Source organism: Balaenoptera ricei, chromosome 2 (genome assembly GCF_028023285.1).
Source record: "Balaenoptera ricei isolate mBalRic1 chromosome 2, mBalRic1.hap2, whole genome shotgun sequence".
Lineage (NCBI taxonomy): Eukaryota > Metazoa > Chordata > Mammalia > Artiodactyla > Balaenopteridae > Balaenoptera > Balaenoptera ricei.
The window spans coordinates 63,596,293-63,621,985 of NC_082640.1; the positions used below are offsets into that span (position 1 = coordinate 63,596,293).

Consider the following 25,693-nt stretch of genomic DNA (forward strand, 5'->3'; position numbering starts at 1 on the left):
TCTGTCACAGTCTCTGCCACAGTCTCTGTAACAGTCTCCTTCACAGCCTCTATCACAGCCCCGTCACATTCTCTGCCACAGTCTCTGTCACAGTCTCTGTCACAGCCCCCGTCACAGCCCCCATCACAGCCCCGTCACATTCTCTGCTACAGTCTCTGTCACAGCCCCTGTCACAGCCCCATCACAGCCCTGTCACATTCTCTGCCACAGTCTCTGTCACAGTCTCTGTCACAGTCTCTTTCACAGCCTCTGTCACAGCGCCATCACAGCCCCGTCACATTCTCTGCCACAGCCCCTGTCACAGCCCCCATCACAGCCCCATCACATTCTCTGCCACAGTCTCTGTCACAGCCCCTGTCACAGCCCCCATCACAGCCCCGTCACATTCTCTGTCACAGTCTCTGTAACAGTCTCCTTCACAGCCTCTATCACAGCCCCGTCACATTCTCTGTCACAGTCTCTGTCACAGACCCTGTCACAGCCCCCATCACAGCCCCGTCACATTCTCTGCCACAGTCTCTGCCACATTCTCTGCCACAGTCTCTGTCACAGTCTCTGTCACAGCCCCTGTCACAGCCCCCATCACAGCCCCGTCACATTCTCTGCCACAGTCTCTGTCACAGCCCCTGTCACAGCCCCATCACAGCCCAGTCACATTCTCTGCCACAGTCTCTGTCACAGTCTCTGTCACAGTCTCTTTCACAGCCTCTGTCCCAGCCCCATCACAGCCCCGTCACATTCTCTGCCACAGTCTCTGTCACAGCCCCTGTCACAGCCCCCATCACAGCCCCATCACATTCTCTGCCACAGTCTCTGTCACAGCCCCTGTCACAGCCCCCATCACAGCCCTGTCACATTCTCTGCCACAGTCTCTGTCACAGCCCTTGTCACAGCCCCTTCACATTCTCTGTCACAGTCTCTGCCACAGTCTCTGCCACAGTCTCTGTCCCAGCCCCTGTCCCAGCCCCTATCACAGCCCCTGTCAGTCTCTGTCACAGCCTCTATCGCCCTCTCCCTGACTCTGACTCTGCTCTGGACCCTGCAGGGTGGCCTGTGGGGCTCAGCTTTCATTACACAGCGGAACTGTCTCTCCCTGGAAGGCGTCCAGCAAAAGCCTCATGTAATAGCAGGTTATCCTGATGTGCAGGGCTTGCGGGAGTGAGGCTGGGCCATGGGGTTCATACAAAAGATGTGCTTTGCAGGGAGCTGGAGAGCAGATCTCCCCAGCAGCCGCCTGGCCCTGGCTGTGGCTCACTCCCTGCCCCCAGGGGTCGGGGGTCCAGGTCTCTGTCCCTGGGAGGATGACTAAATGATCTCGTGTGACCCCACTGTGAGCCTCCAAGAGCAAGGACTGCCTCTTATTCTTTTCTCACTCCCTCACTGCCGAGCTGAGCATAGGGCTGGGCTCCCAGGGCACCACCCGATGGTCATGCCCAAAGTCCTGGCTTGTCTTGAGTTGGTTCCAGTCACTTCCCTTTGCCTCCAGAACGAAGCCACCAAGGGTCCTTGTGCTCACTGCTCTGGACCACCAGGGCTGCGGTCTCCCAGACCCATCCAGAGCACGGGGTCCCCGGTGCCTGGCGCTCCCACCTCTCTGCCTCCACTCTTCCGAACCACATGTGCCTTCTTCAGAGACCAATTCAAACATGACCCTCTCCCCTGCTCCCCTCCTCTACGCCCTTCCCCCTCCATCCTCTGCTCTCCAGCCACTTGTCCACATCACAGGACCCTCATCCCTGCCTTCCAGATGGGAGTTTCTGTATCTGTCTTATTCCAGCCACAGCCTGAGGTGCCTGGAACTTAGGGGCTGGACCTTATAGCATCATATAGAAGGTACTCCACAAGTGGGCTAGATAAATAAACGGGTGAATGATTGAATAAATAAAAGGAGTGATGTGAAATTGGCGGAAGGAGAAAATGTAGAGGGGTGGGGAAGAGGACGGAGGGCATGTCAGGGAGGACAGCATGGGCAGGGCTTGGCGGTGGGGGGGGAGCCCAGTGCTCATGGGGGGCTGTGAGCCCACTCCTTGGGCCACCTCAGGGTTCCCGAGTGAGCCCCATCTCCCCAGGTCTCCTCACTCCCCTTCCTTCCACCCTCCATCTTGCCCCATTTGCCAAGCCTCCTCCCTCTTACCCCTCTCCCAGGCCATCCTGTCTCTTCCTTCCCTCCCTAACACCTCCAGCCCGGGCTGTTGAAACCACCCCCGGGGCCCCTGTCTAAACTCACTTCAGCCCTGATAGATGGTGAATTCCAGACATGGGGCAGAGGAGAGTCTGGTCCTTATTCCTTGGCAGCTCGGCTCAGCCGGCACCTCGGGGGCCTCCTCCTCCCCCAAGTGCCTCACTCTCCAACCTGGCTCCGAGTCCAGGTGGCCCAGACATCCTGGAGCCCCAGCAGGACACAAAGACACAGTCCAGGACTGGCTGAGCCGTCAGCACATCTTTCTTCTGCCTCCCTGGGAGGAGAGGGGTATGGTGTCCCGGCCAGGGCCCTGGCAGAGCGCTGGGGGAACAGCTGGGAGTGCAGGATGGGGAGACTGGAGAGATCAAGGGCAGTGGAGCCAGGGTTGGCCTGGAGATGAAAGCCCTTTGGGCTCTGTTGGGCTCCGGGCACTCCCAGATGGGGTCCTGCACAGAGGCAGGGTGTGGAGAACAGAACAATATAATAGTTCACACTCGCAGGTCCTAAAGAAACCAGGTAGAGCTGAGAAGAAAGCAGGCAGCAAGCCCAATAGGAAGTTGAACCTGTGGGGGCTTTCTTTCACTAGTGCCTTAATGTCACTGGGGAAGGGTGGGCATGTGGGCTCCCGGGGCATTTTTGCAGCCAGAGTCTGGAGGGGACAATGTTGGGAAGGAGGGGATCAGAAGGACCCAATACCCTCCTTCTATGGGGACAGCAGACTTCCTCCTAGGGCAGGCTTAGGGCAACAGCTTAGTGGTCCCTTAAGGTGGACCTTTACTCTAGCCCTGCCCTCTGGCGATGCCTCGCTTACCCCACTGAGAGAATGCAGCAGGCCTCACCCCTACCAGGCTGTTCCACTCACGGTTTCCCCCATAACATACACACACACACACCAGTAGAAAACCCTACTAGAAAACCCAGTCCACTTTCCACCTCCTCCAGGAAGCCCACCTTGACCATACATACTCAGGAGGACAATTGCTCTGAGCTTCTGAACCACTTACTCTGACCCTTGATTACAAACCTCTGAGATAGCCTTTCGCTGCCTCAACCAGACTGGGAACTGCCCATGCTCTGCCTTCTTGGCCTCCATCCATGTGTGGCTGTGCTCAGGGACGGAGGCTGAGACTGGGTGGTTGACTTGTTCTTTTCATACATCTACATCCAACTGGGCCAGCTCCCTGTGTGCCCCGTCCCCCTTCCCGTTTCTTCATCAGGAACCCTCAAGACAGGAAACCCGAGGGAATGTAGTGAACTCTCAGGGGCCTAGTCCCCAGGTCAGGACTCCCAGCAGCAAGTTGATATGTCCCTGCTGCAGCCCACAGAGCAGACCTGCCTCAGAGCAGAGCAGAAGGTGCACTGGGAGGATGATATCTACGCTAAACAGAAAGATGAAGTTGCACCTGTGTCTGGTGGGAGTCTCGAGCACAGGGTCAAGGGTGTGACCTCTGAGTCAGTTCCCTCTGATCCCACTTAGGCAAATGCCCATCCCAGAGAGAAGAAAGTCTGCCTTCTGGACACCTGGCCAGGGCATATCGAGGATGGAGAATTCAGAAAAAGCAATCCTGTATAGCAAGACAACCCTTTCATCCCAACAGCAATTAAGATGAATATGACCTAAAATCAGATTCCAAAGGCCAAGTGTCTCCCCCTCTGTTGGCTAACAGTGGTTTCATTCAATATTCCATTGTTCAGGGTTTATTGAGAACCGACCACATATGAGAAGCCATGCTCGCCACATTCGTTTTCTCATGTAGTCTTTATAATAACTTAGGAGATACATATCATTAAACCCATCTTACACGCGAGGAAGATTGAGGCATACACAGGCAGTAAATGACAGACATATTTCATTCTAGAGCTTTTGTTTTCCAGTTTCATGCTCTATCATTTATAGCAGGGGATCCCAGACTTTTGGAATACACAGACCAATAACATTTCAAAAATGACTTTTGGGAACAAACACAGGACCCTGTGCCAACATTTTATTTAGCCAAGGACACAAAAAATACCCTCTCCCAGCACTATGATTTCATAAAAGGGCATTTTAACACAGAAAATGCGACAAGGATATAATGGTAGAATAAAGACAGCCTTCTAAGAAAGGACAGTTGGCAATCTTACCCTAAAATATCCTACATTGTTCTCTCTTTTTTTGGTTAAATTTCAAGCAGAACTGGCCAAAACCTTGGCATTACACAGTGTGGGAGCCAAGAGCTGCCTCTTTAAGCAAGAAAAATGCCCTCAGACCACGAGCAAATAAACTTCCAGAATTTCCCATCCCCATCTGCCCATCCAGGTTGCCACCAAGTAAGACCTGAGGATGATATATAATAATCAGCTACATCCCCACCCCACCCCCAGCAGGTCATCTGAATCTCACTGACATTCAGCGTCCCTTCCAGGGAAGGAAGCCCATCTTTCCCAGCCCCTTCTCTCTTAGACCCAGCTCTTTTCTGGGTTTGCATTCCAGGAATACCTAGGCCCCCTGCAGCCTGGCAGGAAGCACATCTGTCTCCCAGAGGTACTCAGTTCCCCATTGCAGATGATAGCCACAGATCTTCTCCCTATCTCAGTCTAAAGGCAGGGCCTTTCCCTTGCTAGGGTCCCCAGGTCCTGTGTATTGTGTTACAAGACCAACCAGAGCAGACCTCAGGCTTTCTAGGCAGTGCTGGAAAGGAGAGGGTGTGAGACCTGAGTGGAACAATGGGGAGAGCACAGAACTGGGGGGGGGGGGGGCTCCGTTCTTTACCTCCTCTCTGCTTTAGCCATGCTAGACTCAGAATTGCCTCTCCCTCCGGTACATGGGCCTGTTCCCACCCCATCTGTGTGAGTCACCTGGGCAGCAGAGAAGAGCCTGACCTGTGGAGCCCTTGGCTGGAGTTCCAGCTCCACCATTTTCTTGCTGTGGGACATTTAGCAAGTCACTTAACCTCTCTGTGCTTTAGTTCTCCTGCTTGCAAACAGGAGTAAGAATGTTAGGTTTAGGGATTTCCCTGGTGGTGCAGTGGTTAAGAATCCTCCTGCCAATGCAGGGGACACAGGTTCTACCCCTCGTCTGGGAAGATCCCACATGCCACGGAGCAACTAAGCCTGTGTGCCACAACTACTGAGCCTGCGCTCTAGAGCCCATGAGCCACAACTACTGAAGCCCACGCACCTACAGCCCGTGCTCCGCAGCAAGAGAAGCCACCGCAACGAGAAGCCCGCACACTGCAACAAAGAGCATTCCCCACTTGCCAAAACTAGAGAAAGCCCATGCGCAGCAACCGAGACCCAACACAGCCAAAAATAAATAAATAAATAAATTTATTTAAAAAAAAAGAATGTTAGGTTGAGCTATGTGAAACTGGAAAAATTTGACCATATTTGGCCCACAAAAATTTCACGTGGTTTAACAAATGAAGTGTGAACTGTAAAGTGCTGGATACATGTCTCTCATCAAATCTGACCCCTCCTCCAGGAAGTCCTCCCTAGCTATCCACAAGCCTCAGTGAGGTCCCCCTCCTCAAATCTCATTGGTTGAGGCATGATTTAGTGCACACTTCTTTTCTGTCTTGAGTTTTATCCTCTTTCCTGAACATGAGTGTAGATTCCCCACAACTTGGATCCCATCAAGGGCAAGATCTGGGTCTCCCTCTCTTCTTTCCCCCAGATTGCTGGCATGCCACAGCTATCCTCCATTATGGTTTTCACAGAGAGGAGACAGGAGAGACCAGGCCTCACAAGGGGTTCCCATGTGCCTGCTTTATCAAACGGTCATTTCTTCACCCAAGGGTGGTCCTAGATGGTCCTGAATGGCTGGTGTTAATTAAATTGAGAGGAAGTGAGGTGCTAGAGGGAGAGGAATTAAGGGACCCTGATCCCTGGCCAGCCTGTGGCACCAGTGTCCCAGGAAGCGGAACCCTGGTTGTATCCAACATCTACTTCAAGGAGCCCCATTCAGTGGCATTAACTAACTCCCGGGGTCCCTCATTCATGTGTTGAGTTGACATTTATGGATTTTCTCTCTGTCCCCCCTGAGTTGGTGTGGAGGTCCCTGAGATGAATCAGACCTATCCTCCCCTCAGGGAGCTCAGTCCTGAAGGGGACACAGACTGCACTGTGTAATCAGTGCTCAGGTTGATGGGAGATCCTGGGCCATGGGACCCCAAAGGGGGGGACATGGCCAAGATTTGCGTGGCCAGGAAGAGGTTTCTAGAGGAGGAGATGTCGCTACCATGGGTCACTGGGAAGCCTGTCTGGGTAGGGCAGCCTAGCTCCTGGCTGACACAGAAGCCCAAAGAAGTGAGTTAAATGGAGGTCTTCCTCCTGTGGCTGGCACACCAGGGCAGGCAGGGCTCACCGCTGGTTAAGAACACTCTTTCTCAAGGAGACCCAAGGACGTTCAGGGATTAGGCCTCCCAGCATCTGTGCAGAGAACTGTCAGCTCAGAGCTGCTCAAAAGTAGAAATGTCAGCAAGCAGTGATGTCATCACCCTAGTCATTCCCTCTCCGCATGGGAGGTCCTGTGGTCCAGTGGGTAGACAGCAGAAAAGCTCCTGCCAGGCTGCCCCCAACCCCCAATCTTGCTTCCAAAATTTCTGCTCTGAATGGGGTGGGAGAGATGGTCACTAGTGGGCTAAGAATGAGAATAAAAAATTCTTTGAAGAAAAACTTCATGTTATTCCTCAGAGAGATGGCAGGGCTAGGGGACCTTTTTGCCTCCCTCCTGTCAGACTTCGCTGAAAATCCACCTCAACATTAACCCAGACTCCAACCTTCCCCAGCCAACCACTTTCCTCTAATGACCCATCCCCACTTCTGAGCTAATCTGGCATGTTGGCCCTGACAGGATCTGAGTAACCCCTGCGCCATCTTGGCAGCCCCCAGGCCAGGGAGAGGGGGTCTGGCAGCCCAGCCTGTGTGGATGGGGGTTGGGCTGTCAGGCTGTCCTAGAGCGCTGGAGAGGAGCAGTGCTGGTGGGATTTGTCCATAAACCCGAGGCTGCACACAGAGAGAGGACCACAGCTGGGATGGCCGGCTGCCCTGGGGGGTGGGGGTGAGGAGCGGACTCAAAGGGAGTGGGAGCTGTGCAGCTGCTTGGGGGTAGGGGGCCTGGGTGGAGCAGGAACTCCCCTAGCGTTGGGTGTCACAATTTGGAAGAGAACCCAGGGAGAAGGAGGTCCACAGCTAGCCCCAGAGTGCCAGGTCGCCCGGAAGAGCCCGCCTGCTGGCTCCTGCTGCAGCCGGCTAGTCTCCGAAACCCGCATCGGAACCACCCCGGGAGAGGTGCGTGCGGGATCGGACCCCGCATCCGTGACTGCTGCAGGCTCATTTCCTCGAAGTCTTACCTCGAACGGCTTGGGTCTCACCCGCGCGCCCTGTGCCTCCCGGAGTTCCCCCACGCCCTCCTGGCCGGGTCGCTGCGAGGCTCCGCAGGGGAAAGACCAGCGGGGGATTTGCCCCCTCCTGTGTCACAGGAAAACCCCAGGAGCAGCCCCGACGCAGTGCCTTTCCCGGAAACCCCCCTCTCCAGGCGCGTTGCGGGAAGGCCCGCAGCTCCGCATGCAGACGACCCGCCTCCCCGGAGGAGGGTCGGAGACCCAGCTGAAAAGCATAACCGCCGGGGAGAGGCGAGCCCCGAGCTCGGAGAAAGAGAGATTGGGAAACCCCGCCCCACACCCCTGTCGGAACCCTAGGCTTGGGATGGGCTCCCAGCCTTTGGCCAAGGAAAGACACTCGAGGGTTGAGGATTAAGGACGCCTCTCACCTCAACCCCTAAGTTCCGGCGAGGGTCCACCCTGCGCCCCCCGCCGGGCCCGCCTCCACCCCCCTCCCGGCCCCCGGTCCCCGGCCCGCGCGCCACTGCCCCTTTAAGAAGCCCAGGTAGGCCGGCCCGGCTGCGGGAGCCGCTCCTATGGCAACCCGCGAGCTGCGGCGGCTTCATGAATATTCCGGGGCGCGGGAGCCGGGCGCTGCCGGAGGGCGCTCCGGGGGAGGCGGCCGCTGATGTAAGCCCGGCGGGCCGCTGGGCTCCGCTCGGCTGCAGCGGGAGCCCCGGGACGGGCCGGCCGGGCTCGGCCAGAGGAAGCGAGGCGAGCTCGCGAGTGGCTGGCCACAAAGCACGGGCGGCGGGACAGACGGACAGCCCGCCTGCCCGTGGGACACACGCCCCAGAGGAGTGCTGGTCGTGCGCTCTGCGCTCCGGCGCGGTTTTCCGAGCGCCGCGGCCGCAGCGCCGCTTCAACCCGCGCCCATTGTTCCCCGCGGGGGCGGGGCGCCTGGAGCCGGGCCGCGCGCCGCGCCCCTGACCGCGGGAGGGAGGGAGGGAGCGAGAGAGAGCGGGGTCCCCGCGCCCAGCCCGGCCCAGGAGGAGGCGCAGCGCGGCGAGCCCCGGGACCCGGAGCCGGACTGGGAGCCTCCCCGCCGCACGCAGCCTGCCCAGCATGGGCGCCTGAGGCGGCTCGGCGCCGGCGGCGAAGGACAAGTCCCCGCGGGCGGACTGACCGGCGGGCGGACCTGCAGCCGGTCCGCGGCGCCGCACCCGTGCCCCTGCCCCCGGCCCCTGGAGCCATGGACAAGCTGCCGCCGTCCATGCGCAAGAGACTCTACAGCCTTCCGCAGCAGGTGGGGGCCAAGGCGTGGATCATGGACGAAGAAGAGGACGCCGAGGAGGAGGGAGCTGGGGGCCGCCAGGACCCCAGCCGCAGGAGCATCCGGCTGCGGCCGCTGCCTTCGCCCTCGCCCTCGGCGGCCGCGGGCGGCACAGAGCCCCGGGGCGCGGCCCTCGGGGCGGCAGACAGCGAGGGGTCGACCCGCGGCGCGGGCAAGTCTAGCACTAACGGCGACTGCAGGCGCTTCCGCGGGAGCCTGGCATCGCTGGGCAGCCGGGGCGGCGGCGGCGCCGGAGCGGGGGGCGGCAGCAGTCACGGGCACCTGCATGACTCCGCGGAGGAGCGGCGGCTCATCGCCGAGGGCGACGCGTCCCCCGGTGAGGACAGGACGCCCCCGGGCCTGGCGGCCGAGACCGAGCGCTCTGGCGCCTCGGCACAGCCCGCAGCCTCGCCGCCGCCGGCCCAGCAGCCGCCGCAGCCGGTCCCCGCCTCCTGCGAGCAGCCCTCGGTGGACACCGCGATCAAAGTGGAGGGAGGTGCGGCCGCCGGCGACCAGATCCTCCCTGAGGCCGAGGTGCGCCTGGGCCAGGCCGGCTTCATGCAGCGCCAGTTCGGGGCCATGCTCCAGCCCGGGGTCAACAAATTCTCCCTGAGGATGTTCGGCAGCCAGAAGGCGGTGGAGCGCGAGCAGGAGAGAGTTAAGTCGGCCGGGTTTTGGATTATCCACCCCTACAGCGACTTCAGGTAAGGGGGCCCGGCGATCATCCTGTGGGTTGCCTGAGCCGTCGCAGGCATGCTTCCTCTCTCTCGGCCCTGCCTCTCAGCCGGAGTTAACTTTCCTTCCTCGCGCTGGGAGCTTGAGGCGTCTCTAGGCTCTGAGACACCCCCAGACTTCCTCTTGCACGCTCTGAGAACTTTCCTCTGTGCTCAGGCCTCCCAACCTCGTCCTCTCCGGGTCTGGGCCGCATTAGAGGCAAGCTGAAAAGGTGTTCTGAGCCTGGCCTAGCCCTGCCCGCAGCCAAGATGAGGCTTTACCACCTTAAGCCCCACATTCCACCTCCCTCTTCTGGGCTGCAGAGTCAGGGTGGACATTCTAAAGGCTGCTCCAGGTCTTTAAGCCTGCAAAGCAGGGCGCAGAAGAGAGACAGACCTTTTGGCAGCTGGGCCAGCTCTTTGGGCGCTAACCCCAGGCATTAATATCTGCCTTCTGGTGTCCTGGGAAGCTGCAGCTGGGGAGGGAGAGCTGAGCTCCTGGAGGATTGAAGTCCAGGATAAAAACCTTCTGCACCCACCTTAACCCTGGCCCAGCCCCTCATGCCAAGTGGTGGGCCTGGAGCAGGCACCCTGGTCAGCTGACATCCAGACTAGCAGGAGAGCATGACCTTGCTTGTAGTGGTCAGTGAAGATGCCTGGTGTCCTGACTGATGAGCAGTTGTCCTGTGCCCCTAAGCCCGTCCTGTGCCCCATTCTCACCCCGGAAGCCCAAGCTCCAGCAGCTGCTAGGTCTTTCATGGGTCAGTGGTGGGTCCCCAAACAAATGGTGTGACTACCAGTCAGGGAGAGGGACCCCACCCCCTCCTCATCACCTGAGTCAGATGCCACTGAAGAGCAGATACCACTCGGGGCCTGTGGGGGTATCTGTGCAAAAAGAGATATTGGTGATTGCCTCTAAAGTTGGGATCAAGGATGCCTCTACCCTAATCAAGATCTTGGGGTCCCTCAGTGCCTCTCTGGGCTTTCCTGATACACAGGATTGAAGTGAGGGTCTGAAAAATGTTCACGCTTTTGAGCTGGGTTTGATTCATCCTCTCTCTCTCTGGGCCCTGCCCCCTATTTAGCTCTCTTCCCTGCCTACCCTGTTTGCCTGCCAATATAAATGAGCATTTTGCCAACCCAGAGCCCTCTTTGCAAACTTCAGGGAAGCTAGGTTTGTAATGAGAGCAAAGCCGTTTTCCATCCAATGAGAGAGATTTCTGGTGCTGGGAATGACCAGTCAGGCAACACTCAAGGGCTTAAAATAGGTGGTGAACGGAGGGCCCCTACCTTTTCCTTTTTTGACAGATTGCTCTGCCTAACCCTAATATCCAGGGTTCCCATTCCCAGAGGGCATAGGGGGGCCAGAGGACAGACTAAACAGACAGCCACCGACCTCAAGTTGTGTGAGCCGATGTGAGACCCTCTCATGAGGAACTGTGGCTGGTTCCCGGTGCCAGGTTCCTAAAGTGTGACCTCCCCTCTGGTCAGTACTAGGACCTGAGGATCCCAGCCTGAGCTAGGGAGGAGTGGGCAGGCGCTGTTGTCTCCTGCACCCCCTGGGGGTGCCCTGGGCTCCTCCTCTCTCTGAACTCCCTGGTTGTGATGGCAGGTAGGCCATGTCAATATCAACCTCCCTTCCTTCACTCAGCTCCCCTCTGGCTTTGTTGTCTGAAAGCCTCTGTTCAGGGTTCTCACCACCAGCCTCATTGTCTGGGGTGGGAGGCTGCAAGAGGCCAATCCGAGGCATGCCTAGCTTCCGTCGACAACAGGCATTGATCAAAAGCACCTTCTGGGAACTGACCCTTGCCCTCCCAGTTGCCCCTTACCTTGGATGGTGAAGGGCTGGGGCCCGGCTGATTGCATCTATGGGAACCTCTCCCGCCTTCCTGATCTTACTCTGCCTATCTTGGCATGTCTATCTGCAGTCCCCTTGCTGCAGAATCTCCTACTAACTGCAGGCCACCCGGGACATGGCAGAGGGGAGGGTGGTAGGGATAGGGAGGTGTGGCTGCAGCAGGATTGATAAACAGGCAACAGAAAAAGGGTCAGACTGGGCTTTGAATCTGGGTTTGTGCAACAAACAACGGGAACTGGTAGCTGGAAGCATACACCTTCTGTGTGCAGCCTGATGCTGGGTGAGGTGTAAAAGAAGAAATCCAAGAAAGACTATCTGTGTGTGTGTGTGTGGAGGGGTTGTGGTCATGCCTCTAGGACAAAACAGCTGGTCTCATCTTCACAAGGTCAAAGAGGCAAGGACTTGGCCAAGTCTTCTAAGCTTAGAAAACCCACCAACTCAACCCAGCCTCACCTCCCTGCCTCCCCCTCCCCCCCGCCAACCCAGCACCCTAAGGCTCAGTCCCTCAAGTTTCAGCCACTAGCCTTTGGCTTCTATGTGGAGCCAATCCCCACCGTCCAGCACAGGCTTCACAAAAGCTTCTGCAAGCATTGCTCAGGCCAGTTGAGGGTTTATTCATCATTTTCATGGGCAGGAAGCATTGATCCAACAGAACTGGTTTAATAAAGAATCGCCCATGATAGATTGAGTTTGCGGTTTGGAGTTCAGGGCTTGCTGTCATGGGTTGCTTCTGGCATCTCCTGTTCTTGGGGAGGGGAAGGTTGGGTGCCTTTTCCAAGTGCTGGACTGGGCTACACTCTGAGGGACCCACGTAACTTGGGCCACGTATATAATAGGCTTTTCTTGGCTGCCTCTGCCTCTCCTCACCACCCCCTTGACGCACACACGCCATGCCCTGGCTACCCCCATGGCTCCTCCAGTCTCCACGAGCTTGTCTGGCCTCCCCTCCCCTTGCACTCCACATTTGCCTTTTGAACCTGTATTTAGGGTTTGGTAAGGGAAGAGGCCAGAACGTGCAGCCCCTCAGGATATTGGTCCCCAGGCTCCTGCCCAAGGCTGGTTGGGCTCTTTGGTCCTGGGTGGGTCCTTTCTTCCACATGAGGCATGTCCTAGAAGCCAAGCTTGGTGGTGGGAACCTGGAACAAATAGAAAATAGTATCTGTGTGATCTTGATTTTCCAAGAGGAGAGGAAAGGAGTGGGGACCCCCAGTGAAGATGTATCAGGTTTTGTTCCCAGAAGCTGGTCAGGCTTTCAAGCATCAGGCTCAGGGGTTTGTCCTGGGTATGTGACATCTAGGTGTCTGAGCAGGTATCTTGGGGCTGTGGGGTGGACATGGGGGCTGGCAGGGAAGTCTCTCTGTGGGATGTCAGCTCTAGGGCTACTCCTGTGCCCCAAACTCTAGCTTGGCCTTGAGAGTGGAAGCAGGCAGAAGCTTGACCCTGCTTATCCCTCTCCCCCTTCCCTTTCCTAGCCTGAGCCTTCTGAAGCTGTGAGAAAGGGAAGGAAACAGAGGGCCCTCCCTAGAGGGTCCTTTACTTGCGGACAGAAAAAGCTGGGCTCCGAAATCATGGAAACTGGGCCAGTGGCTCGGTAGGTCCCAGGGTTGGCCTAAAACTAACTTCCTGTGCTGGTCCATGGCCCCAGGCACTGCCATTGCCCACCTCACATCACTTCCCAGCTCTGTCTGCTATGGGACCCTGCTTGGGTTATGAGCCTTCTCTGAGCCTCAGTTTTCCCATGTAGAAAAATGGGAATCCTGTTGCCTATGGCCATGTCAGACACAGATTGTCCAACTGTGGTCACCTGGTGGAGGTGAGGTGCACTGTCAGAGACCAGTGATGCAGTCGTGAACCACACCGCCCTGCCCTCACTGCTGCCTTCCCTTAGTTCTGAGCAGACCAGACGGGCTTCTGACCTTGGCTCAGGCCAGTGGTTCTGAATCTGTGTCAGAAAACTAACTGAGAACCTGCTGGAAACTATAGAGTCTCTATCCAGAAAGATACACGTATCCAGACACTCAATATTACACTCAATTTCTGGCGTCTGTGGAACCCCTAAGTTGAAAGCCATCTAGGTTGTGAACCCCACTCTGAGCTATCCCAGAAGAGAGTCCTGGCCTGGGAGGGGCAGGTGCTAGCCTCCCAGAGCCTTCCCTGGGGCCCTGTAGTCTGAGGCTTGGGCTTCCCATTGCCTGCAGGATGGAAATGAAAAAAGGGGCAGAGTTAGATGCCCGGAGAAGGAAAGGTGCTCTGCTGGGGGACTAGTTACTTTTCTGTTTCCTCAGTGCCATGCCCATCTCTTTCCCTTCCAACCATGGGAAGGGCTGTTCGGGTAGGTGGTGAGGAGGAAGAAGGCAGCAGCTGCTTCTGGGTCTGGGGGGTTCTGGGGCCTTCCTGGGGGCATTGCCCAGGAATGTGCTTCTGCTATCAGTGTGAAAAGCCAGGCAAAAAAGGTGCTGCAGGCCCCTGTGGTGCTAGGGGAGGGGAAAGGGTGCCTTGGTGCAGAGGGGAATTCCAAGGTGAGCTGCCTGGGCGGTGCTGTCAGCTGGCACAGTGGGCAGCGGGATTCTCCAGTGATGAGAGAATCTCATCACCTGCTAAGACTGGAGCAGGTGAAGGATGTGCTGCGAAGGCCGGCATCCGGCTCGGGGCCGAGGTGCTCCTGGGATGCCAGGTGCACAGAAACCCGATGGGGCCAGAGGGCCAGGACCCTTATATTGCCTGGGTGGAAAGGCCTGGGCTCCAGGTCCTCCCCGTTGCAAGGCTTCAGTTCCTGGTCTGGACACTGCATGATGAGGCTGGGGGGCCTCTCCCCTGCCCAGCCCTGCTCCATTTGTTCCCCTAGCTGCTGTGAGCCATGAGGCTTTGGGCTGTCAAGTGGCCTGTCTTACACAGTGCTGGGCTGTCTGCCTTCCACGTGTCCTCCTCTCCCATGCTTTAGGGCCCCCGGGTCTTCTGGGATGCCCTCTCAGGCCACTGCAGCCACCATCGTCCATCTCTCCATCCCTGCCCATCGCATGGCGTTAGGAAGGAGCTCTGTGTTTGTTACAATGTAGTGTTTCTCACAGTGTCATGTCATCCAGCTCACCTGGGGATCTGTTAAAATACAGATTCTGACTCATTAGGTCGGGGGTGGGGTCTGAGATTCTGCATTCCTATAAGCGCCCAGGTAATGCCGCTGGTGCCCAGCCCAGAACCATGCTTGGAGTACTGAGGGTTCAGACCATGTGTTGTTCCACGCTTAGCCTGGGCTCCCTGACTGAGTTCCTGGAGGCCAGAGACTCTGCCTTCTCCTCTCGGCCTCTAGCAGAAGCACGGCAGGGTGAGTCCTGTGAACTGGGATGAGCGGCTCTCAGCCACAGAGGTCGGTGCTAACCTGGGGGAGTCGGCCTTCCTCCCTTCCCGCAATGCTGCTTGGACCCTGCCGGTCCTGGATGCTGGCTGTTGCGGTGGGGTGAGCAGGAGGAGGCCAGGGGGCCAGAGGGCCCTCAGTCCATCCTGTCCCACTGCTCTCGCAGCTTCTCTCCCATTCAAAGGGCCAGAGGGGCGGCCGGCTGGAGAAGTGGCAGGGAGTGCAGTGACTGCTGTGCTGCACTGGGATTTCTGGGAAGGGACAGATGTTGTCAGTGAGAGAGTCCGGAGGGGCCGGGCAGGAGAGCTGGTGTGAGGCGGCTCTGACAGCGGCTGGCTGGGAGGAGGACAGAGGCATCCAGCGGGAGCAGCCACCTTAGCACCCGGAGGTTGCGGTGGGGAGGGGGAGGTGCCTGAATCTGCATGCCCCCTCCCCCGGCCCAGACTATGCCTAGCAGCCCCGCTGTGGGCTGGGCTTGCCTGTCACTCCTCTCTGCCCCTGCCCAGCCTGGAAGGCACCAGTCTACCTGCAGATGACAGGGCTGACAAGTGTCCTAGCAGCCTGAGTGGCCCTTGCGCCTGCCACAACACTGGCCACCGCGGGGGAATTCACCCAGAGCAGAAGGTCCAGCCCCAGTCCCCGGGGGGACTTGTCATGTAACTGAGGAGGCAGCCAGCTCCAGCACACACACACCTCTTGGCTCAAGGGCTCTCACAAAGCTGCTGTTGCCAGTTGCTAATTAATAGAAGGGCTACGGAGGCCAGCCAGGCGGTCCTGCTTGGGCCCAGGGGATGTTGAAGAATCCACATTTCCCAGCCAGAGCGGGCTGTGGGGAGGGCAGGGGCACTGCCTTGGCTTCAGAGAGGATGTTCTCTGCCAGCCAGGCTTTACTGAGAAAGCATTGCCAGGGCCCTGGAAATCTGTGATCCCAGAGCCTAGGAGGCCACTCAGAGACACTCTCTATCATCAGCACCTGCCCAGAACAGGGGTGGGAGGCGGCACAGAGAGGTGGTGAGCTCCCCGTCACCGAGGGCACTCAAGATGGGACAGCAGTACTTACACCAGAGGTTGCTAAGCAGCGTCCTGTGGACCAAATACAGTACCCAGATGTGTTCTGTTTGGCCAGCATAGTGTGTCATAACAAGTCTGAGGCAATGTTTAAAACGGAAAGATGTAAGGCAAAAATTTGGCTTTCTAGCGTCTCTTGAAAAATTAGAAACTCTGGCAGCTCTGGCCCCACAGTGCCACCCACAGCAGGGAGCTGGATCACACTAGAGGCTTTAAACTGGCTTTTGCTCTCTACTTGCCCACAGTCCTCACCTGTCCCTGTGGTGTCTGGCCATGCCACCCCTGCACATTTAGCCGCCTGACCCCTTAGGCTTCTAAGTGATGAAACTAAACAGCGGCTCAGACCAATAGAGACTCAAGCCAGGTGGACTCACAGATCAATAACCACCATTTATGAACAATTACCATGTGCCAGACTGTTCTAGGAGCTTCTTTTCTCATGTTTTATTTATTTTTCATAGTGGCTCGAAAAATAGGTTCCATTATCCCCAGTTTACAGATAAGGAAACTGAAGCTCTGATGGGAAAAAACAAAAAAAAGATTTGCCCGAAATCACACAGCTATGAAGCACCAGAACTGGAATTTGAACCTGTTCTCTAGGACTCAAAACTCACACTTGTCCTTTCTCTCTGTTCCTTCTTTCTTTTCTTTCTTTCTTTCTTTCTTTGTGTGTGTGTGTGTGTGTGTGTGTGTGTGTGTGTGTGTGTTAGCTTTTAAAAGCTAAATTACCAAAGTAGTTCAAGAAAACATTCTCCTGAGAATGAAAACATTGCAGATAATGCTGGACACATATTATCTGTGTGGAGGGGCTCAGCGGGCACAGGAAATTTAACAGGTCTCAGAATACCAGATCTGGACAGGGCTTGGCAAAGCTCCTGGCCTAAAGCCTTTATTTTATACATGGGGAGCAGAGCACCAGAGAGGGAAGGTGACTGGCCTAAGGTCAGAGAGTAAGTCCAAGTCAGAGATGAAACCAGAACCCAAGAGGGTTATATAACATATGGCTCAAAGGTCTTAAGGCTCCACAGTCTACTCCACCCCCAGCCAGAGGGGTCCAGAGAAGGCTTCTCCTGAATGGTCTCATCCCTGGAGCTTTGTCTTGTCTCCCCAGCCCCATGCCTGAATTTTGAAGTGTTAGGTATTTTCAGGGTCCCGTCTTAATTTAAGCTCATCCGTGAGAAGGGAGTCTTTCCATACCTGAAAATGCAGCCTCCGGAGGCTGAGACATGCCTGTCCTAACCCCCAACTCTGGGGCTGCTGCTCTTGGGGATCCAGATCAGGATGCTTGCCCACGTGCTCCCCCGACGCCGCGGCATGTCCTGGCTGGCTTGGCGACCTCTGGGATTTTGGAGCCACATCCAGATGCCATTGACACACCTGTTCCTCGGTAGGAGTGTTTGGGGTTTAAAGGGGAAGGGAACAAATAGTCAGCGGTATCTGTGTTCTCTCCACCAGAGAAGTAGGTGGTCATGTGGTCTGTTCATTACATCTATCGGAGAAGTAAGGAAGGGGAGTCAGTCTCTGGTTTAGGGCTCAGTGTGTGTCCAGGGCCGAGACTCAGTCTATGCTCAGGATCAGGGTTCAGCCTGGGACCAAGATAAGGCTTTGGTCTGAGGTCAGGAACTGGAGCCCTTGAACAAAAGCTTTGAGCCAAGCCCAGTGCCTCCCTGAGGCACCGGGGCTGGGGGCAGAGTGGGCATGTTGCCCACTCCATCCTATGCCCCCCACCCAGGAAGCCCTCCCTTCCTTCAAGCTCCCTGAGCTCCTACGCCTCTTAGCATCCCGGCCAGCTGCCCTTGGTCTTCTCGGGGAGGTAAAGTACAAATTGTAAATACACAGCGGTGCCACCGCTACCAACGCCAGAGCCACCAAATCTCACACGTGACCACTCCTGCCCTGCTCTGGTCTCTTATTGTTTTGGGGTTGTGTCTGTCTTTCCAGCCAGGCAGCCAGCTCGTGGCTCCTGCAGAGCGGCGCTCGGGGCTGGACAGAGAGGTGTGCTGGCTTGGTAGAGGGACTCTCTACTCCCCATTGCTCCCCCAGCTCTGGGTTCCCACAAATTGCGGAGCAAGCAGTGGGGCCTCCAGTCTGCTCACCGCAGCTGTGGGGGCCTGATAATTGGCTGCTGATGATTTTGTGTCTGTCTAAGCATTTACCCGTGTGGGTGGATGTGTTATGTCTGCACGAACGAGGCTTTCAGAAATTAATACATAATACGGGGCTGGCTAATACATTATCTTCTGGGCTTGGGGAGGGGCAAGCTAAGGGAGGTCGTACCCTCTGGGAGACCAGACACTGCATTCCATGACTGTTTTCACCCATTATGATGGGGGTCACTCCCCACCTGGCGAAGAGGAGAGTAGGACTTCAGCTCCTCTTAGGGTCCCCCAGTCTGATTAGGGGGAGGGCAGACAAGAGGTAGACCAGTTTGGACTGATGGTCAGGGAAGGCTTCTGGAGGAAGCAGAGCTGAGCTGGATCTGAAGGAGAGAGAGAACCATTCTGCACACTTTCTTGGAGGCGAGTGTCTGGGAGCTTGAGCCGCCTGGCTTGGGGGGGTGTTGGCAGACAGTGAGGATTACTCAGATTACTCAGAACCTGCCGTTTTGGACCTGCACTCCTTAAGCTTTGCCCTTGGGGACTCTGACCCCACGGCCCCCCGTCTTGCCCCTGATGCTGCCTGAGTACGCGTGTGTGTGTGTGTGTTTGCATGTGTTTATATGTGTCTCTCTCTGGCCTCTCACCCTGGGTCCTTGAAACCCAGGGGAGCTCTCCCAAGCCCTGGCCCCAGCTGTACAACCTCTGAAAAGACTTCCTTCTTCTGCCATCCTAGGCCCAGAAGGCAGGTGTTGCCACTGCAATAATGTCACTGAGTGTGTGGCCTGGAGCCCAGAAGTAATTACACTGTGGTTCCCCATCGCAGGCTGGAGCAGCCCCTGTCAATGATTAACCCGAGTCCCCGACCACTTGACGCCAAACCCAGCCGTGGGCTTCTCCCACCTACAATTTGTCAGATATGATACGGGGCACTTATCCCCTTCCCCAGGGACAGGAAAGACCCTCACCCTCAGGTCTCATCAATGTCACTGGCAACTTTTAGGAGAAACTTGGTCCAGCAGGGGAGACTCTGCAGCTGTGGCCTGTCCTCATGCAACATCGGGGCTGGCCCAGCCTGGAGCCCTGGGCCTCTCATCCCAGCGTTCCCAGCTTGTAACTGTCCACCCCTCCCACGCTGAGTTCACCCTCCTGACCCTCATCCTGTTCTGCAGTGTGACCTCAGCAAAGTCCTTTCCTCTCTCAGTGTCCAGCGTCAGGGCTCAGTCTGAGGCTGAGAAGGGAGCAAAGCTAATTGGCCAAATAGGTATTGAACCCGTAATCCTGACCCCATTAGTACACATTGAGCCAGCAGGGCAGGGACAGCACCGCTGACAAGTAGAGCTGATGAGAATCTCCCTCCCTCATTCCTGAGACTCTGCCGAGGCCCATCCAGCCGTGATCTTGGATTTACGGGGCCCCTGTGCTCCCAGAGTGTGTGGGGGATTCCTTACCTCCTGGCCTCTTTCTGCAGAGTTTCTGCCAGCCCCTATCCTGGGGCTCAGGGCGGGGGGCTCCTTAGCATGTTGTGTGCTTATGCTGTAACCCGTCAACCCCTGTGGGAGTGGAGATCAGGCTTTCTTTTCTTTGTTCCCTGGGCAAAGGCCCCCACCCACTCCCTCCTCCCAGCCACCTCTTGTAGGGGGCCACTGTCCCCTCCTGGAAGCTCCAACCTGGCCTTGGAAGAGTTCAGATGTGAGGATCCATGGAGACCACAGGTCACACTGGACAACTATGGTTGGAAGAGTCCAAGGGGAAGACCAGCAGGACCATCACCTTTGGAACTGGCAGGGGAAGGAAATGTGGCAATCTGTCCCAGAGGCTCTGGGGAATCACCCTCCTGCCATGTTGCACTGAAGCTTCTGCTGACAGAGCCGAGGGGGCTGGCTGTGAGTAAGAGGCCAGTTGAAGACTTGGCTCTGCCCCATCCAGCTCTGTGGGCTGAGCTGAGCCCTCACCACCCTGGCCCTGCTTTCCTCATCTGAAAATGGGACCAGAGATTGGGTTTTAGCATGACCCCAAATCTGAAATTGGTGGCTGTATAGAGTCACGTGGGAGCTTTATGCAATTATGGATGCCTGGGTCTCCGTGGGTGAGGCCCCGGGCGGGTATAAGTTTGGGGAGCACCCAGGTGATTCTGCTTCTGTCACTTCAGGAGCCAATGAGCTGGCACCCGTAGGGCCCCTTCTGCGCTAACAGTCTGCGGTTCTCTGACTGCACGGCATTCACCGTAGCCCTTCAGCGCTCCCCAGAGCCTGGGAGTGAAGTACATCCAAGCCATCCATGATGGGCCCCTCCCCAGGGAGTCGTTCCCTTTTCTTCCTCGCAGGTTGTTAGCAAAGAGAACCATAAAACTCCGGGGCTGGCAGGACCCCAGGGAACATGCCCCTTGCTTAATGTCCTTGTCAGACTGTGTTTTCCTGGAGGGAAGGTGGAGTCCTGTCCGGCTCAGGTCCCCAGAGCCCAGGCACTCCCAGGAGACCCACAGCCTAACAAGAGGGCCACGTAGAGACCCTCCCAGAGTCAATATTTAGCCACCTTCTATGGGACAGCCCTCCCCTGGTGTCCTCATTAGCCCTGTCCGGCACCAGTGCTGCTTGGCCTTAGGGAGTTCTGCCCCAAATGCATCCCGTTTCCTCCTTCACAGGAGCGCGCCCTTCCCGCAGGAGCAGGTGAGCTCTCCTACCTAATTTCCCCTGAGCTTGTGCTCACGTGCTACTCCACAGCAATATTCCATTTTTGCTTCATTCTCCTAAGTGGGGAGAGCAGTGTTTGAGCCTTTTTTGTTTCTTGTAAGCCCAGGTGAAGAAGTTCTCCAATTGCTGGTCCCCTCCACAGTTTTCCCCAATAGTCTTGTCAGCTGAGTGAAGCTCAGAGAGGTTAGGCCACTAGCCTGAGGGAACACAGCATCCTGGCAGTTCCGGGCGGCTGTAGAGCAGGTGACCTCTGCTGTATAGTTTGATGTGTGTGCGTGTGTGTTTGTGTGCACACTCTTATGCTCGTGTGTCTCTGTGAGTGCACAGATTTAGGGTCTCCAGAGGAGGTCTAAGACCATGAGAGAAGCAATGGGTTGACGTCTTGGTGTTCCTTATGGCCAGGCCTGTGCTCAGCTGTGCCACTGAGAAGGTGCAGTTAACAATCCTTTTCCTGAGGAGCTCTTCCTCCGCAGCCTTCATGGATCCCCATGTCCCCAGAAGAGTCCTGACTACTCAGTCTGGCATTCAAGATGGTCCCATCTTTTCTTCAGATCAGTATTGGGTTGGGGGAGGGGGTGTCTTGGTTTTCTGAGATGTGCATTCTTCTCTCAGCAAGCTTTGCATCTGGCCAGCTGCCCTTGGCTGGCCTCTTTAGCCTCTGCACTGCGGAGATCCATGGAATCGGCGTGTCTTTAGAGATTGTCTGGCTCCATCCTCTCATTGTACCAATGGGGACACTGAGGCAGGGATTGTGAGAGGCAGGGCATTGTTCAAGGGCACACAGCAAGTTAAGAGACTGAGATGGGTAGAACCCAAGACACTCGGGCCCCTGGCCTAGCTTCCTTCTGCTGTGTAGCAGGGACCTCCTTCCTGCAACCACAACGCCAACCTTCCTGACCAGTGGGCACTCTCAGGCCCCCTCCTCTTTGGGGCTTTTGTGCCCAACAAGCCATGCTGCCCCCCACCCCCCAAGACTGAGCGCTCTTTGACGTGGGACCAGTCCACACACTTCTGGATCCCCATAGTCCTCAGATCGGGACCTGCATCTTAGTGGTTACAAGAATAATAATAATGATGATAACAGCCAGTATGTACTGAGTATTTGCATTGTGTAGCATATTATTAATATTATCTCACTGAATTCTCTCAGAATCCTGTGGGGTGGGATCAATGTACTCATTTTGTACATGAGAAAACAGATTGAAGGCTCCCATCCCCGCGCCCCACTGGATTGCACTTTGAACCATGGGAGTGGAGAGCTGGCAATTTTGGAGAGAAGGGATTTGGAGATTCTGCCATATGGGACTGTAGAAATCACACGCTCCCCAGGCAGGGAACCCCAAACTGAGGGTGTGGGAGCCCTTCCCTCGGGATTGGGTGTGACTAGTGGAAAAGAAGTGCGCGGATTCTGCCAACATCCCCGGGTGGTTGGGCACAATCCCCACGGCCTCCCTCTGATCCCCAATTAGAGCCCCCAGGTGCCCCTCCTCACCTTGAAGGGTGGCGGCCCTGCAGACCAAAGAGAAGGGGGGACTAGCCTGCGAGCTCGGGAGGCGGGAAGGGGCATCATGGCCCAGTGACAAAATCATTGGACTTGGATGCTGCTGTCTCCACCGAACTCGGTTTTCCCTTGTAAGTGCCCCTCCCCCATCTGCTGCCTTCATATTGACGGTTTTTGAGTTTTATTTTTTGTTTTCGGTCTTATTTTTCCTTCCCTTTTTTTGTTTTTGTTTTTCCTGCCATCCCTGTCGTAACTTTTTGTGTTAGAGGGTTTCATTATCGCCTCCTTTGCCCAAGTTGAAACAGGGACCCATCATTGTGTCTGTTCCCAGAACAGTGCCTTGGTCACGTCACAACCCCCAGACATTTCCCTGCCCCTCCAAGTACCCCCAAGCTGTGTCCATGAGGGGGTGTGTGGGCGGAAGTAGTGGTGGAAACCAGAGACAGACACCGGTGCTTGAAGGGGTTTTTAAATTATATTTAAAACAATTGTTTTGTATAAATAAAAGAAAATGGGAAGTGAAAAAAAGAAAACAGATTTCAGAGAGGTTAAGTGATTTGTCCAAGGCCACACAGCCAGGTGTTCAAACACTAGAGTGCTTAACTACTGTACTGTCTGCTACAGCTTAGCTACTCCAAGTGTGGTCCCTGGACCAGCAGCCTCGACATCACCTGGGAGCCTGTTAGCAATACAGGTGTCAGCCCTCACCCCACACCCAGAGAATCCGAGTCTGCATCTTGGTTAAGATCCCCCGGTGATTTGTGTGCAGATTACAGTTTGAAGAAGCACTGTGCTACATGACTGAAAGATCACAGAAGGCAAAGGGAAGATTCTGGCAGTTCCAGCTCTCACACAGCTCACCTTTTCCTTGGGGAATGGCCGAGACTAGCCCTCACGTTGAGGGACTAGGGCCTCAGCCCAGGACGGTGACTGACCAGGGAAGAGGCAGGGGTAAAGGGTCATTTTGTTCGGGTCTTCAAAAACAGAAGCAAAACCAAATTTTGTTGTTCCGGTAATAGGTCATCCTTATAGAAAAGTGAGAACCTAAAGATACGCCAAAATCCCAACCACCCCCCCCCATAAACCCAGCGCTAGCTAGATGCCCTTGGCTCTGAATCTGTTTGGGAGGCCGCTTCAGGCGGCCGAGGGAGCAGCTACCTGGGAGCCCTGTGATTCTGAGTCAGAGATTTTTGAGGTGGGTTAAAAATAGAGCCCTAGTGGCCAGGCGGGGGTGGGATGCAGACAGCCATTCATCTGCTGTAGGGGGGAGACCCCAGGGTCGGGGAGGAGCAGGGAGGGGAGGGTGGGCGTTTCCCCTCAGAGGCGCGAGCGGAGGGCGGTGGAAGGCAGCGCTTTCCAGCGTGAGGGGGCGGGGAGGCTAAAATGCCAGACTCCTGCGCCCCGCCCCCCTCGGGTGGGTGGAGCGTGGGGAGGGGGCGGGGCCGCAGCTCTGCCTCTGAGGAAGATAAAAGGAGAGCCTGGACGCGCAGGGGTGGGGAGGGGTAGGTCGACGCTTCCCAGCAGCTTTACTGATTGTGAGGGAGCGAAGGCAAGGAAGGTGGCCCACGTGTGTGCGTTCCCACGTGGGTTTTGTGGGCAGGCACGTGGTCTCCTTTGCCTATTACACCTGCCCTTCAAATGGCCTCCCTCTGTCTCCTCCTCCTTAAGCGCCTCCGGGAAAAATGCTCTTCCTGCCCTCGCGTCGGACAGCACCTTTGTCTACACGGGCCGCCTGGGAGTTCCCCGGGGACCCGTGTGTCTCTCCCCTGACACACGTTAGAAGACTCTTTACAGCATGGGACACTGGTCGGTGGTTACTGGTGGATTTATTTTTCTGATTAAAAGGTAATATTTGCCCATTATGGGGAATTTAGAATATAAAGGTGTAATGGAGAAAACAAAAATCACCCGTAATCCCACTACTTAGAAATATCAATGTTAACATTTTAGTGTATTCTTTTTTATTTTTATTTTTGCTAGTCTCCACCACCGCTCCCCCCCAATAGCCTTTAATCCACCCATTTATTTAACAATAAGACAGTTTTGCTGAGGACCCCCACTCCTCCCCCTCCGGGCCCAGCTCTGCGTTTACATCTTGGAAAAGGAAGAGAAGTCATTTCTGCTCTTGGGGAGCACACAGCAGGTTTGGGGAGATGAGACTCATCCTGGGTCCACAAGGTGGGGACGATGTCGGGAGATTCTAGGGGAGAAGTGGAGCTGCCTCCTCTTGCCCTCCCCTACCCCCCACCTCCTGGATCTCTGGGCCAAGCCTATTGGAAAGAAGGGAGAATCCTCAAAGTCCCCAGTGAGGGGGCGTGCCTGTAACAGAGGGGGCTTAGTGTGTTGTGTCACCTTGGGCCTGTGCTGGTCAGGCTGGAAATACAGTCATGGCCTCTGTTGACTTCTGTAGCCTCGGTGTCCCCCCACCAGCCCCCTGTCATCCCACTGTGTCAGAACCCCAACCCCATGTTTCTCCTGGCCTGTCTCTTGTTCATCTACCTCCCCCCCCCGCCCCCTTCCAACTCCTCCCTCCTTCTCTGTGGCTTTCCCACCATCATCTTCACCAGGTGGGGGCCATTTGCTAGTGGATGTTGCTGGGAGTCTTCGTGCCTTGGGTGTTCGGATGGGATAAATTCCTCCCTGATCATCGGAGGCCTGTGACAGCCTTGTGGGAAGGAGCTGGGGTGTCAGAGGGCTGTCCATTTTGGGTAGCTTCTCCTGGGCCTCCTGCCACTCAGCCTTTGGCTCCCAAGGGATTCAATCATTCATTTATCACTCTTCCGCCCATTCCCATATTTCCACCCATTCCCATGTTTTTTGGATCTACCTCATAAAAAGCACTGTGCCAAGTTCAGAGAGTCAAGTGGCCACAAGATAGACAAACATGCAATTCCATCATAGTGTGACAAACACTATGCTAGGGCAGCACAAACAAGGGACACCTAGCCAGATTTCCTAGGAGACAAAGATGGCCTCCCAGGAGAAGTGATGGCTCCTCTGAACCAAGTGGCCTGGGGTGAGCAGGGGTGGGGAGGAGAGCTCCAGGCAGATGACAGTATGTAGGAAAGCCCAGAGGAGAAGGGAAGTGCGGTGTGTTTGGGGCACTGAAAGCTGCTGAGTGTGTCTGGAGCAGAGCATCTCACACAGGGGAGGCATGGCGAGAATCAAGGCAAGAGAGGAGGCTGAGTCCAGATCAGCAAGGGCCCAGGAATGACAGTGAGGAACTTGGATTTTAGCTGGGAGTGTGGAAGGACTTTGGACTTGGCAAAGCGTGGAGAGGTTGTGGACCCTACCCTGGACCCTGAGGTCTGTGGGGTCCTGGGAGAGGCAGAAGCCCAGTTAGGAAGCTGCTGAAGTAAGCCAGGTGGTGAGTTGATGAGCCGTGCCAGATCCCACATGACTGAGTGTTGGAAGGTAAACGAGATGGGAGAGTCGAGGATAATCCCCAGGTTTCTAGGCTAAGCATTTGGATGCCTGGTGGTATCACATGCTGGAAGCACAAGTCTATGGGGGAAGCTGCTAAGTTATATCTGGCTATGTCAAGAGTGAAGTTCCCATGGGACATCGAGGTGTAGATGTGTAGTCAGCAAGTGA

The 25,693-nt window shown here is 56.1% G+C and overlaps 1 protein-coding gene across 1 annotated transcript in view; it reads left to right on the forward strand.

The window, feature by feature from the left end:
• The first annotated feature begins 8,737 nt into the window (after positions 1 to 8,737).
• HCN4 (hyperpolarization activated cyclic nucleotide gated potassium channel 4) overlaps positions 8,738 to 25,693 on the forward strand; it is a 41,149-nt gene continuing 24,193 nt past the window's right edge. The window contains exon 1 of the mRNA XM_059915464.1: positions 8,738 to 9,522. Coding sequence (XP_059771447.1) covers positions 8,738 to 9,522 — 785 coding nt within the window. The remainder of the gene's footprint in view (positions 9,523 to 25,693) is intronic.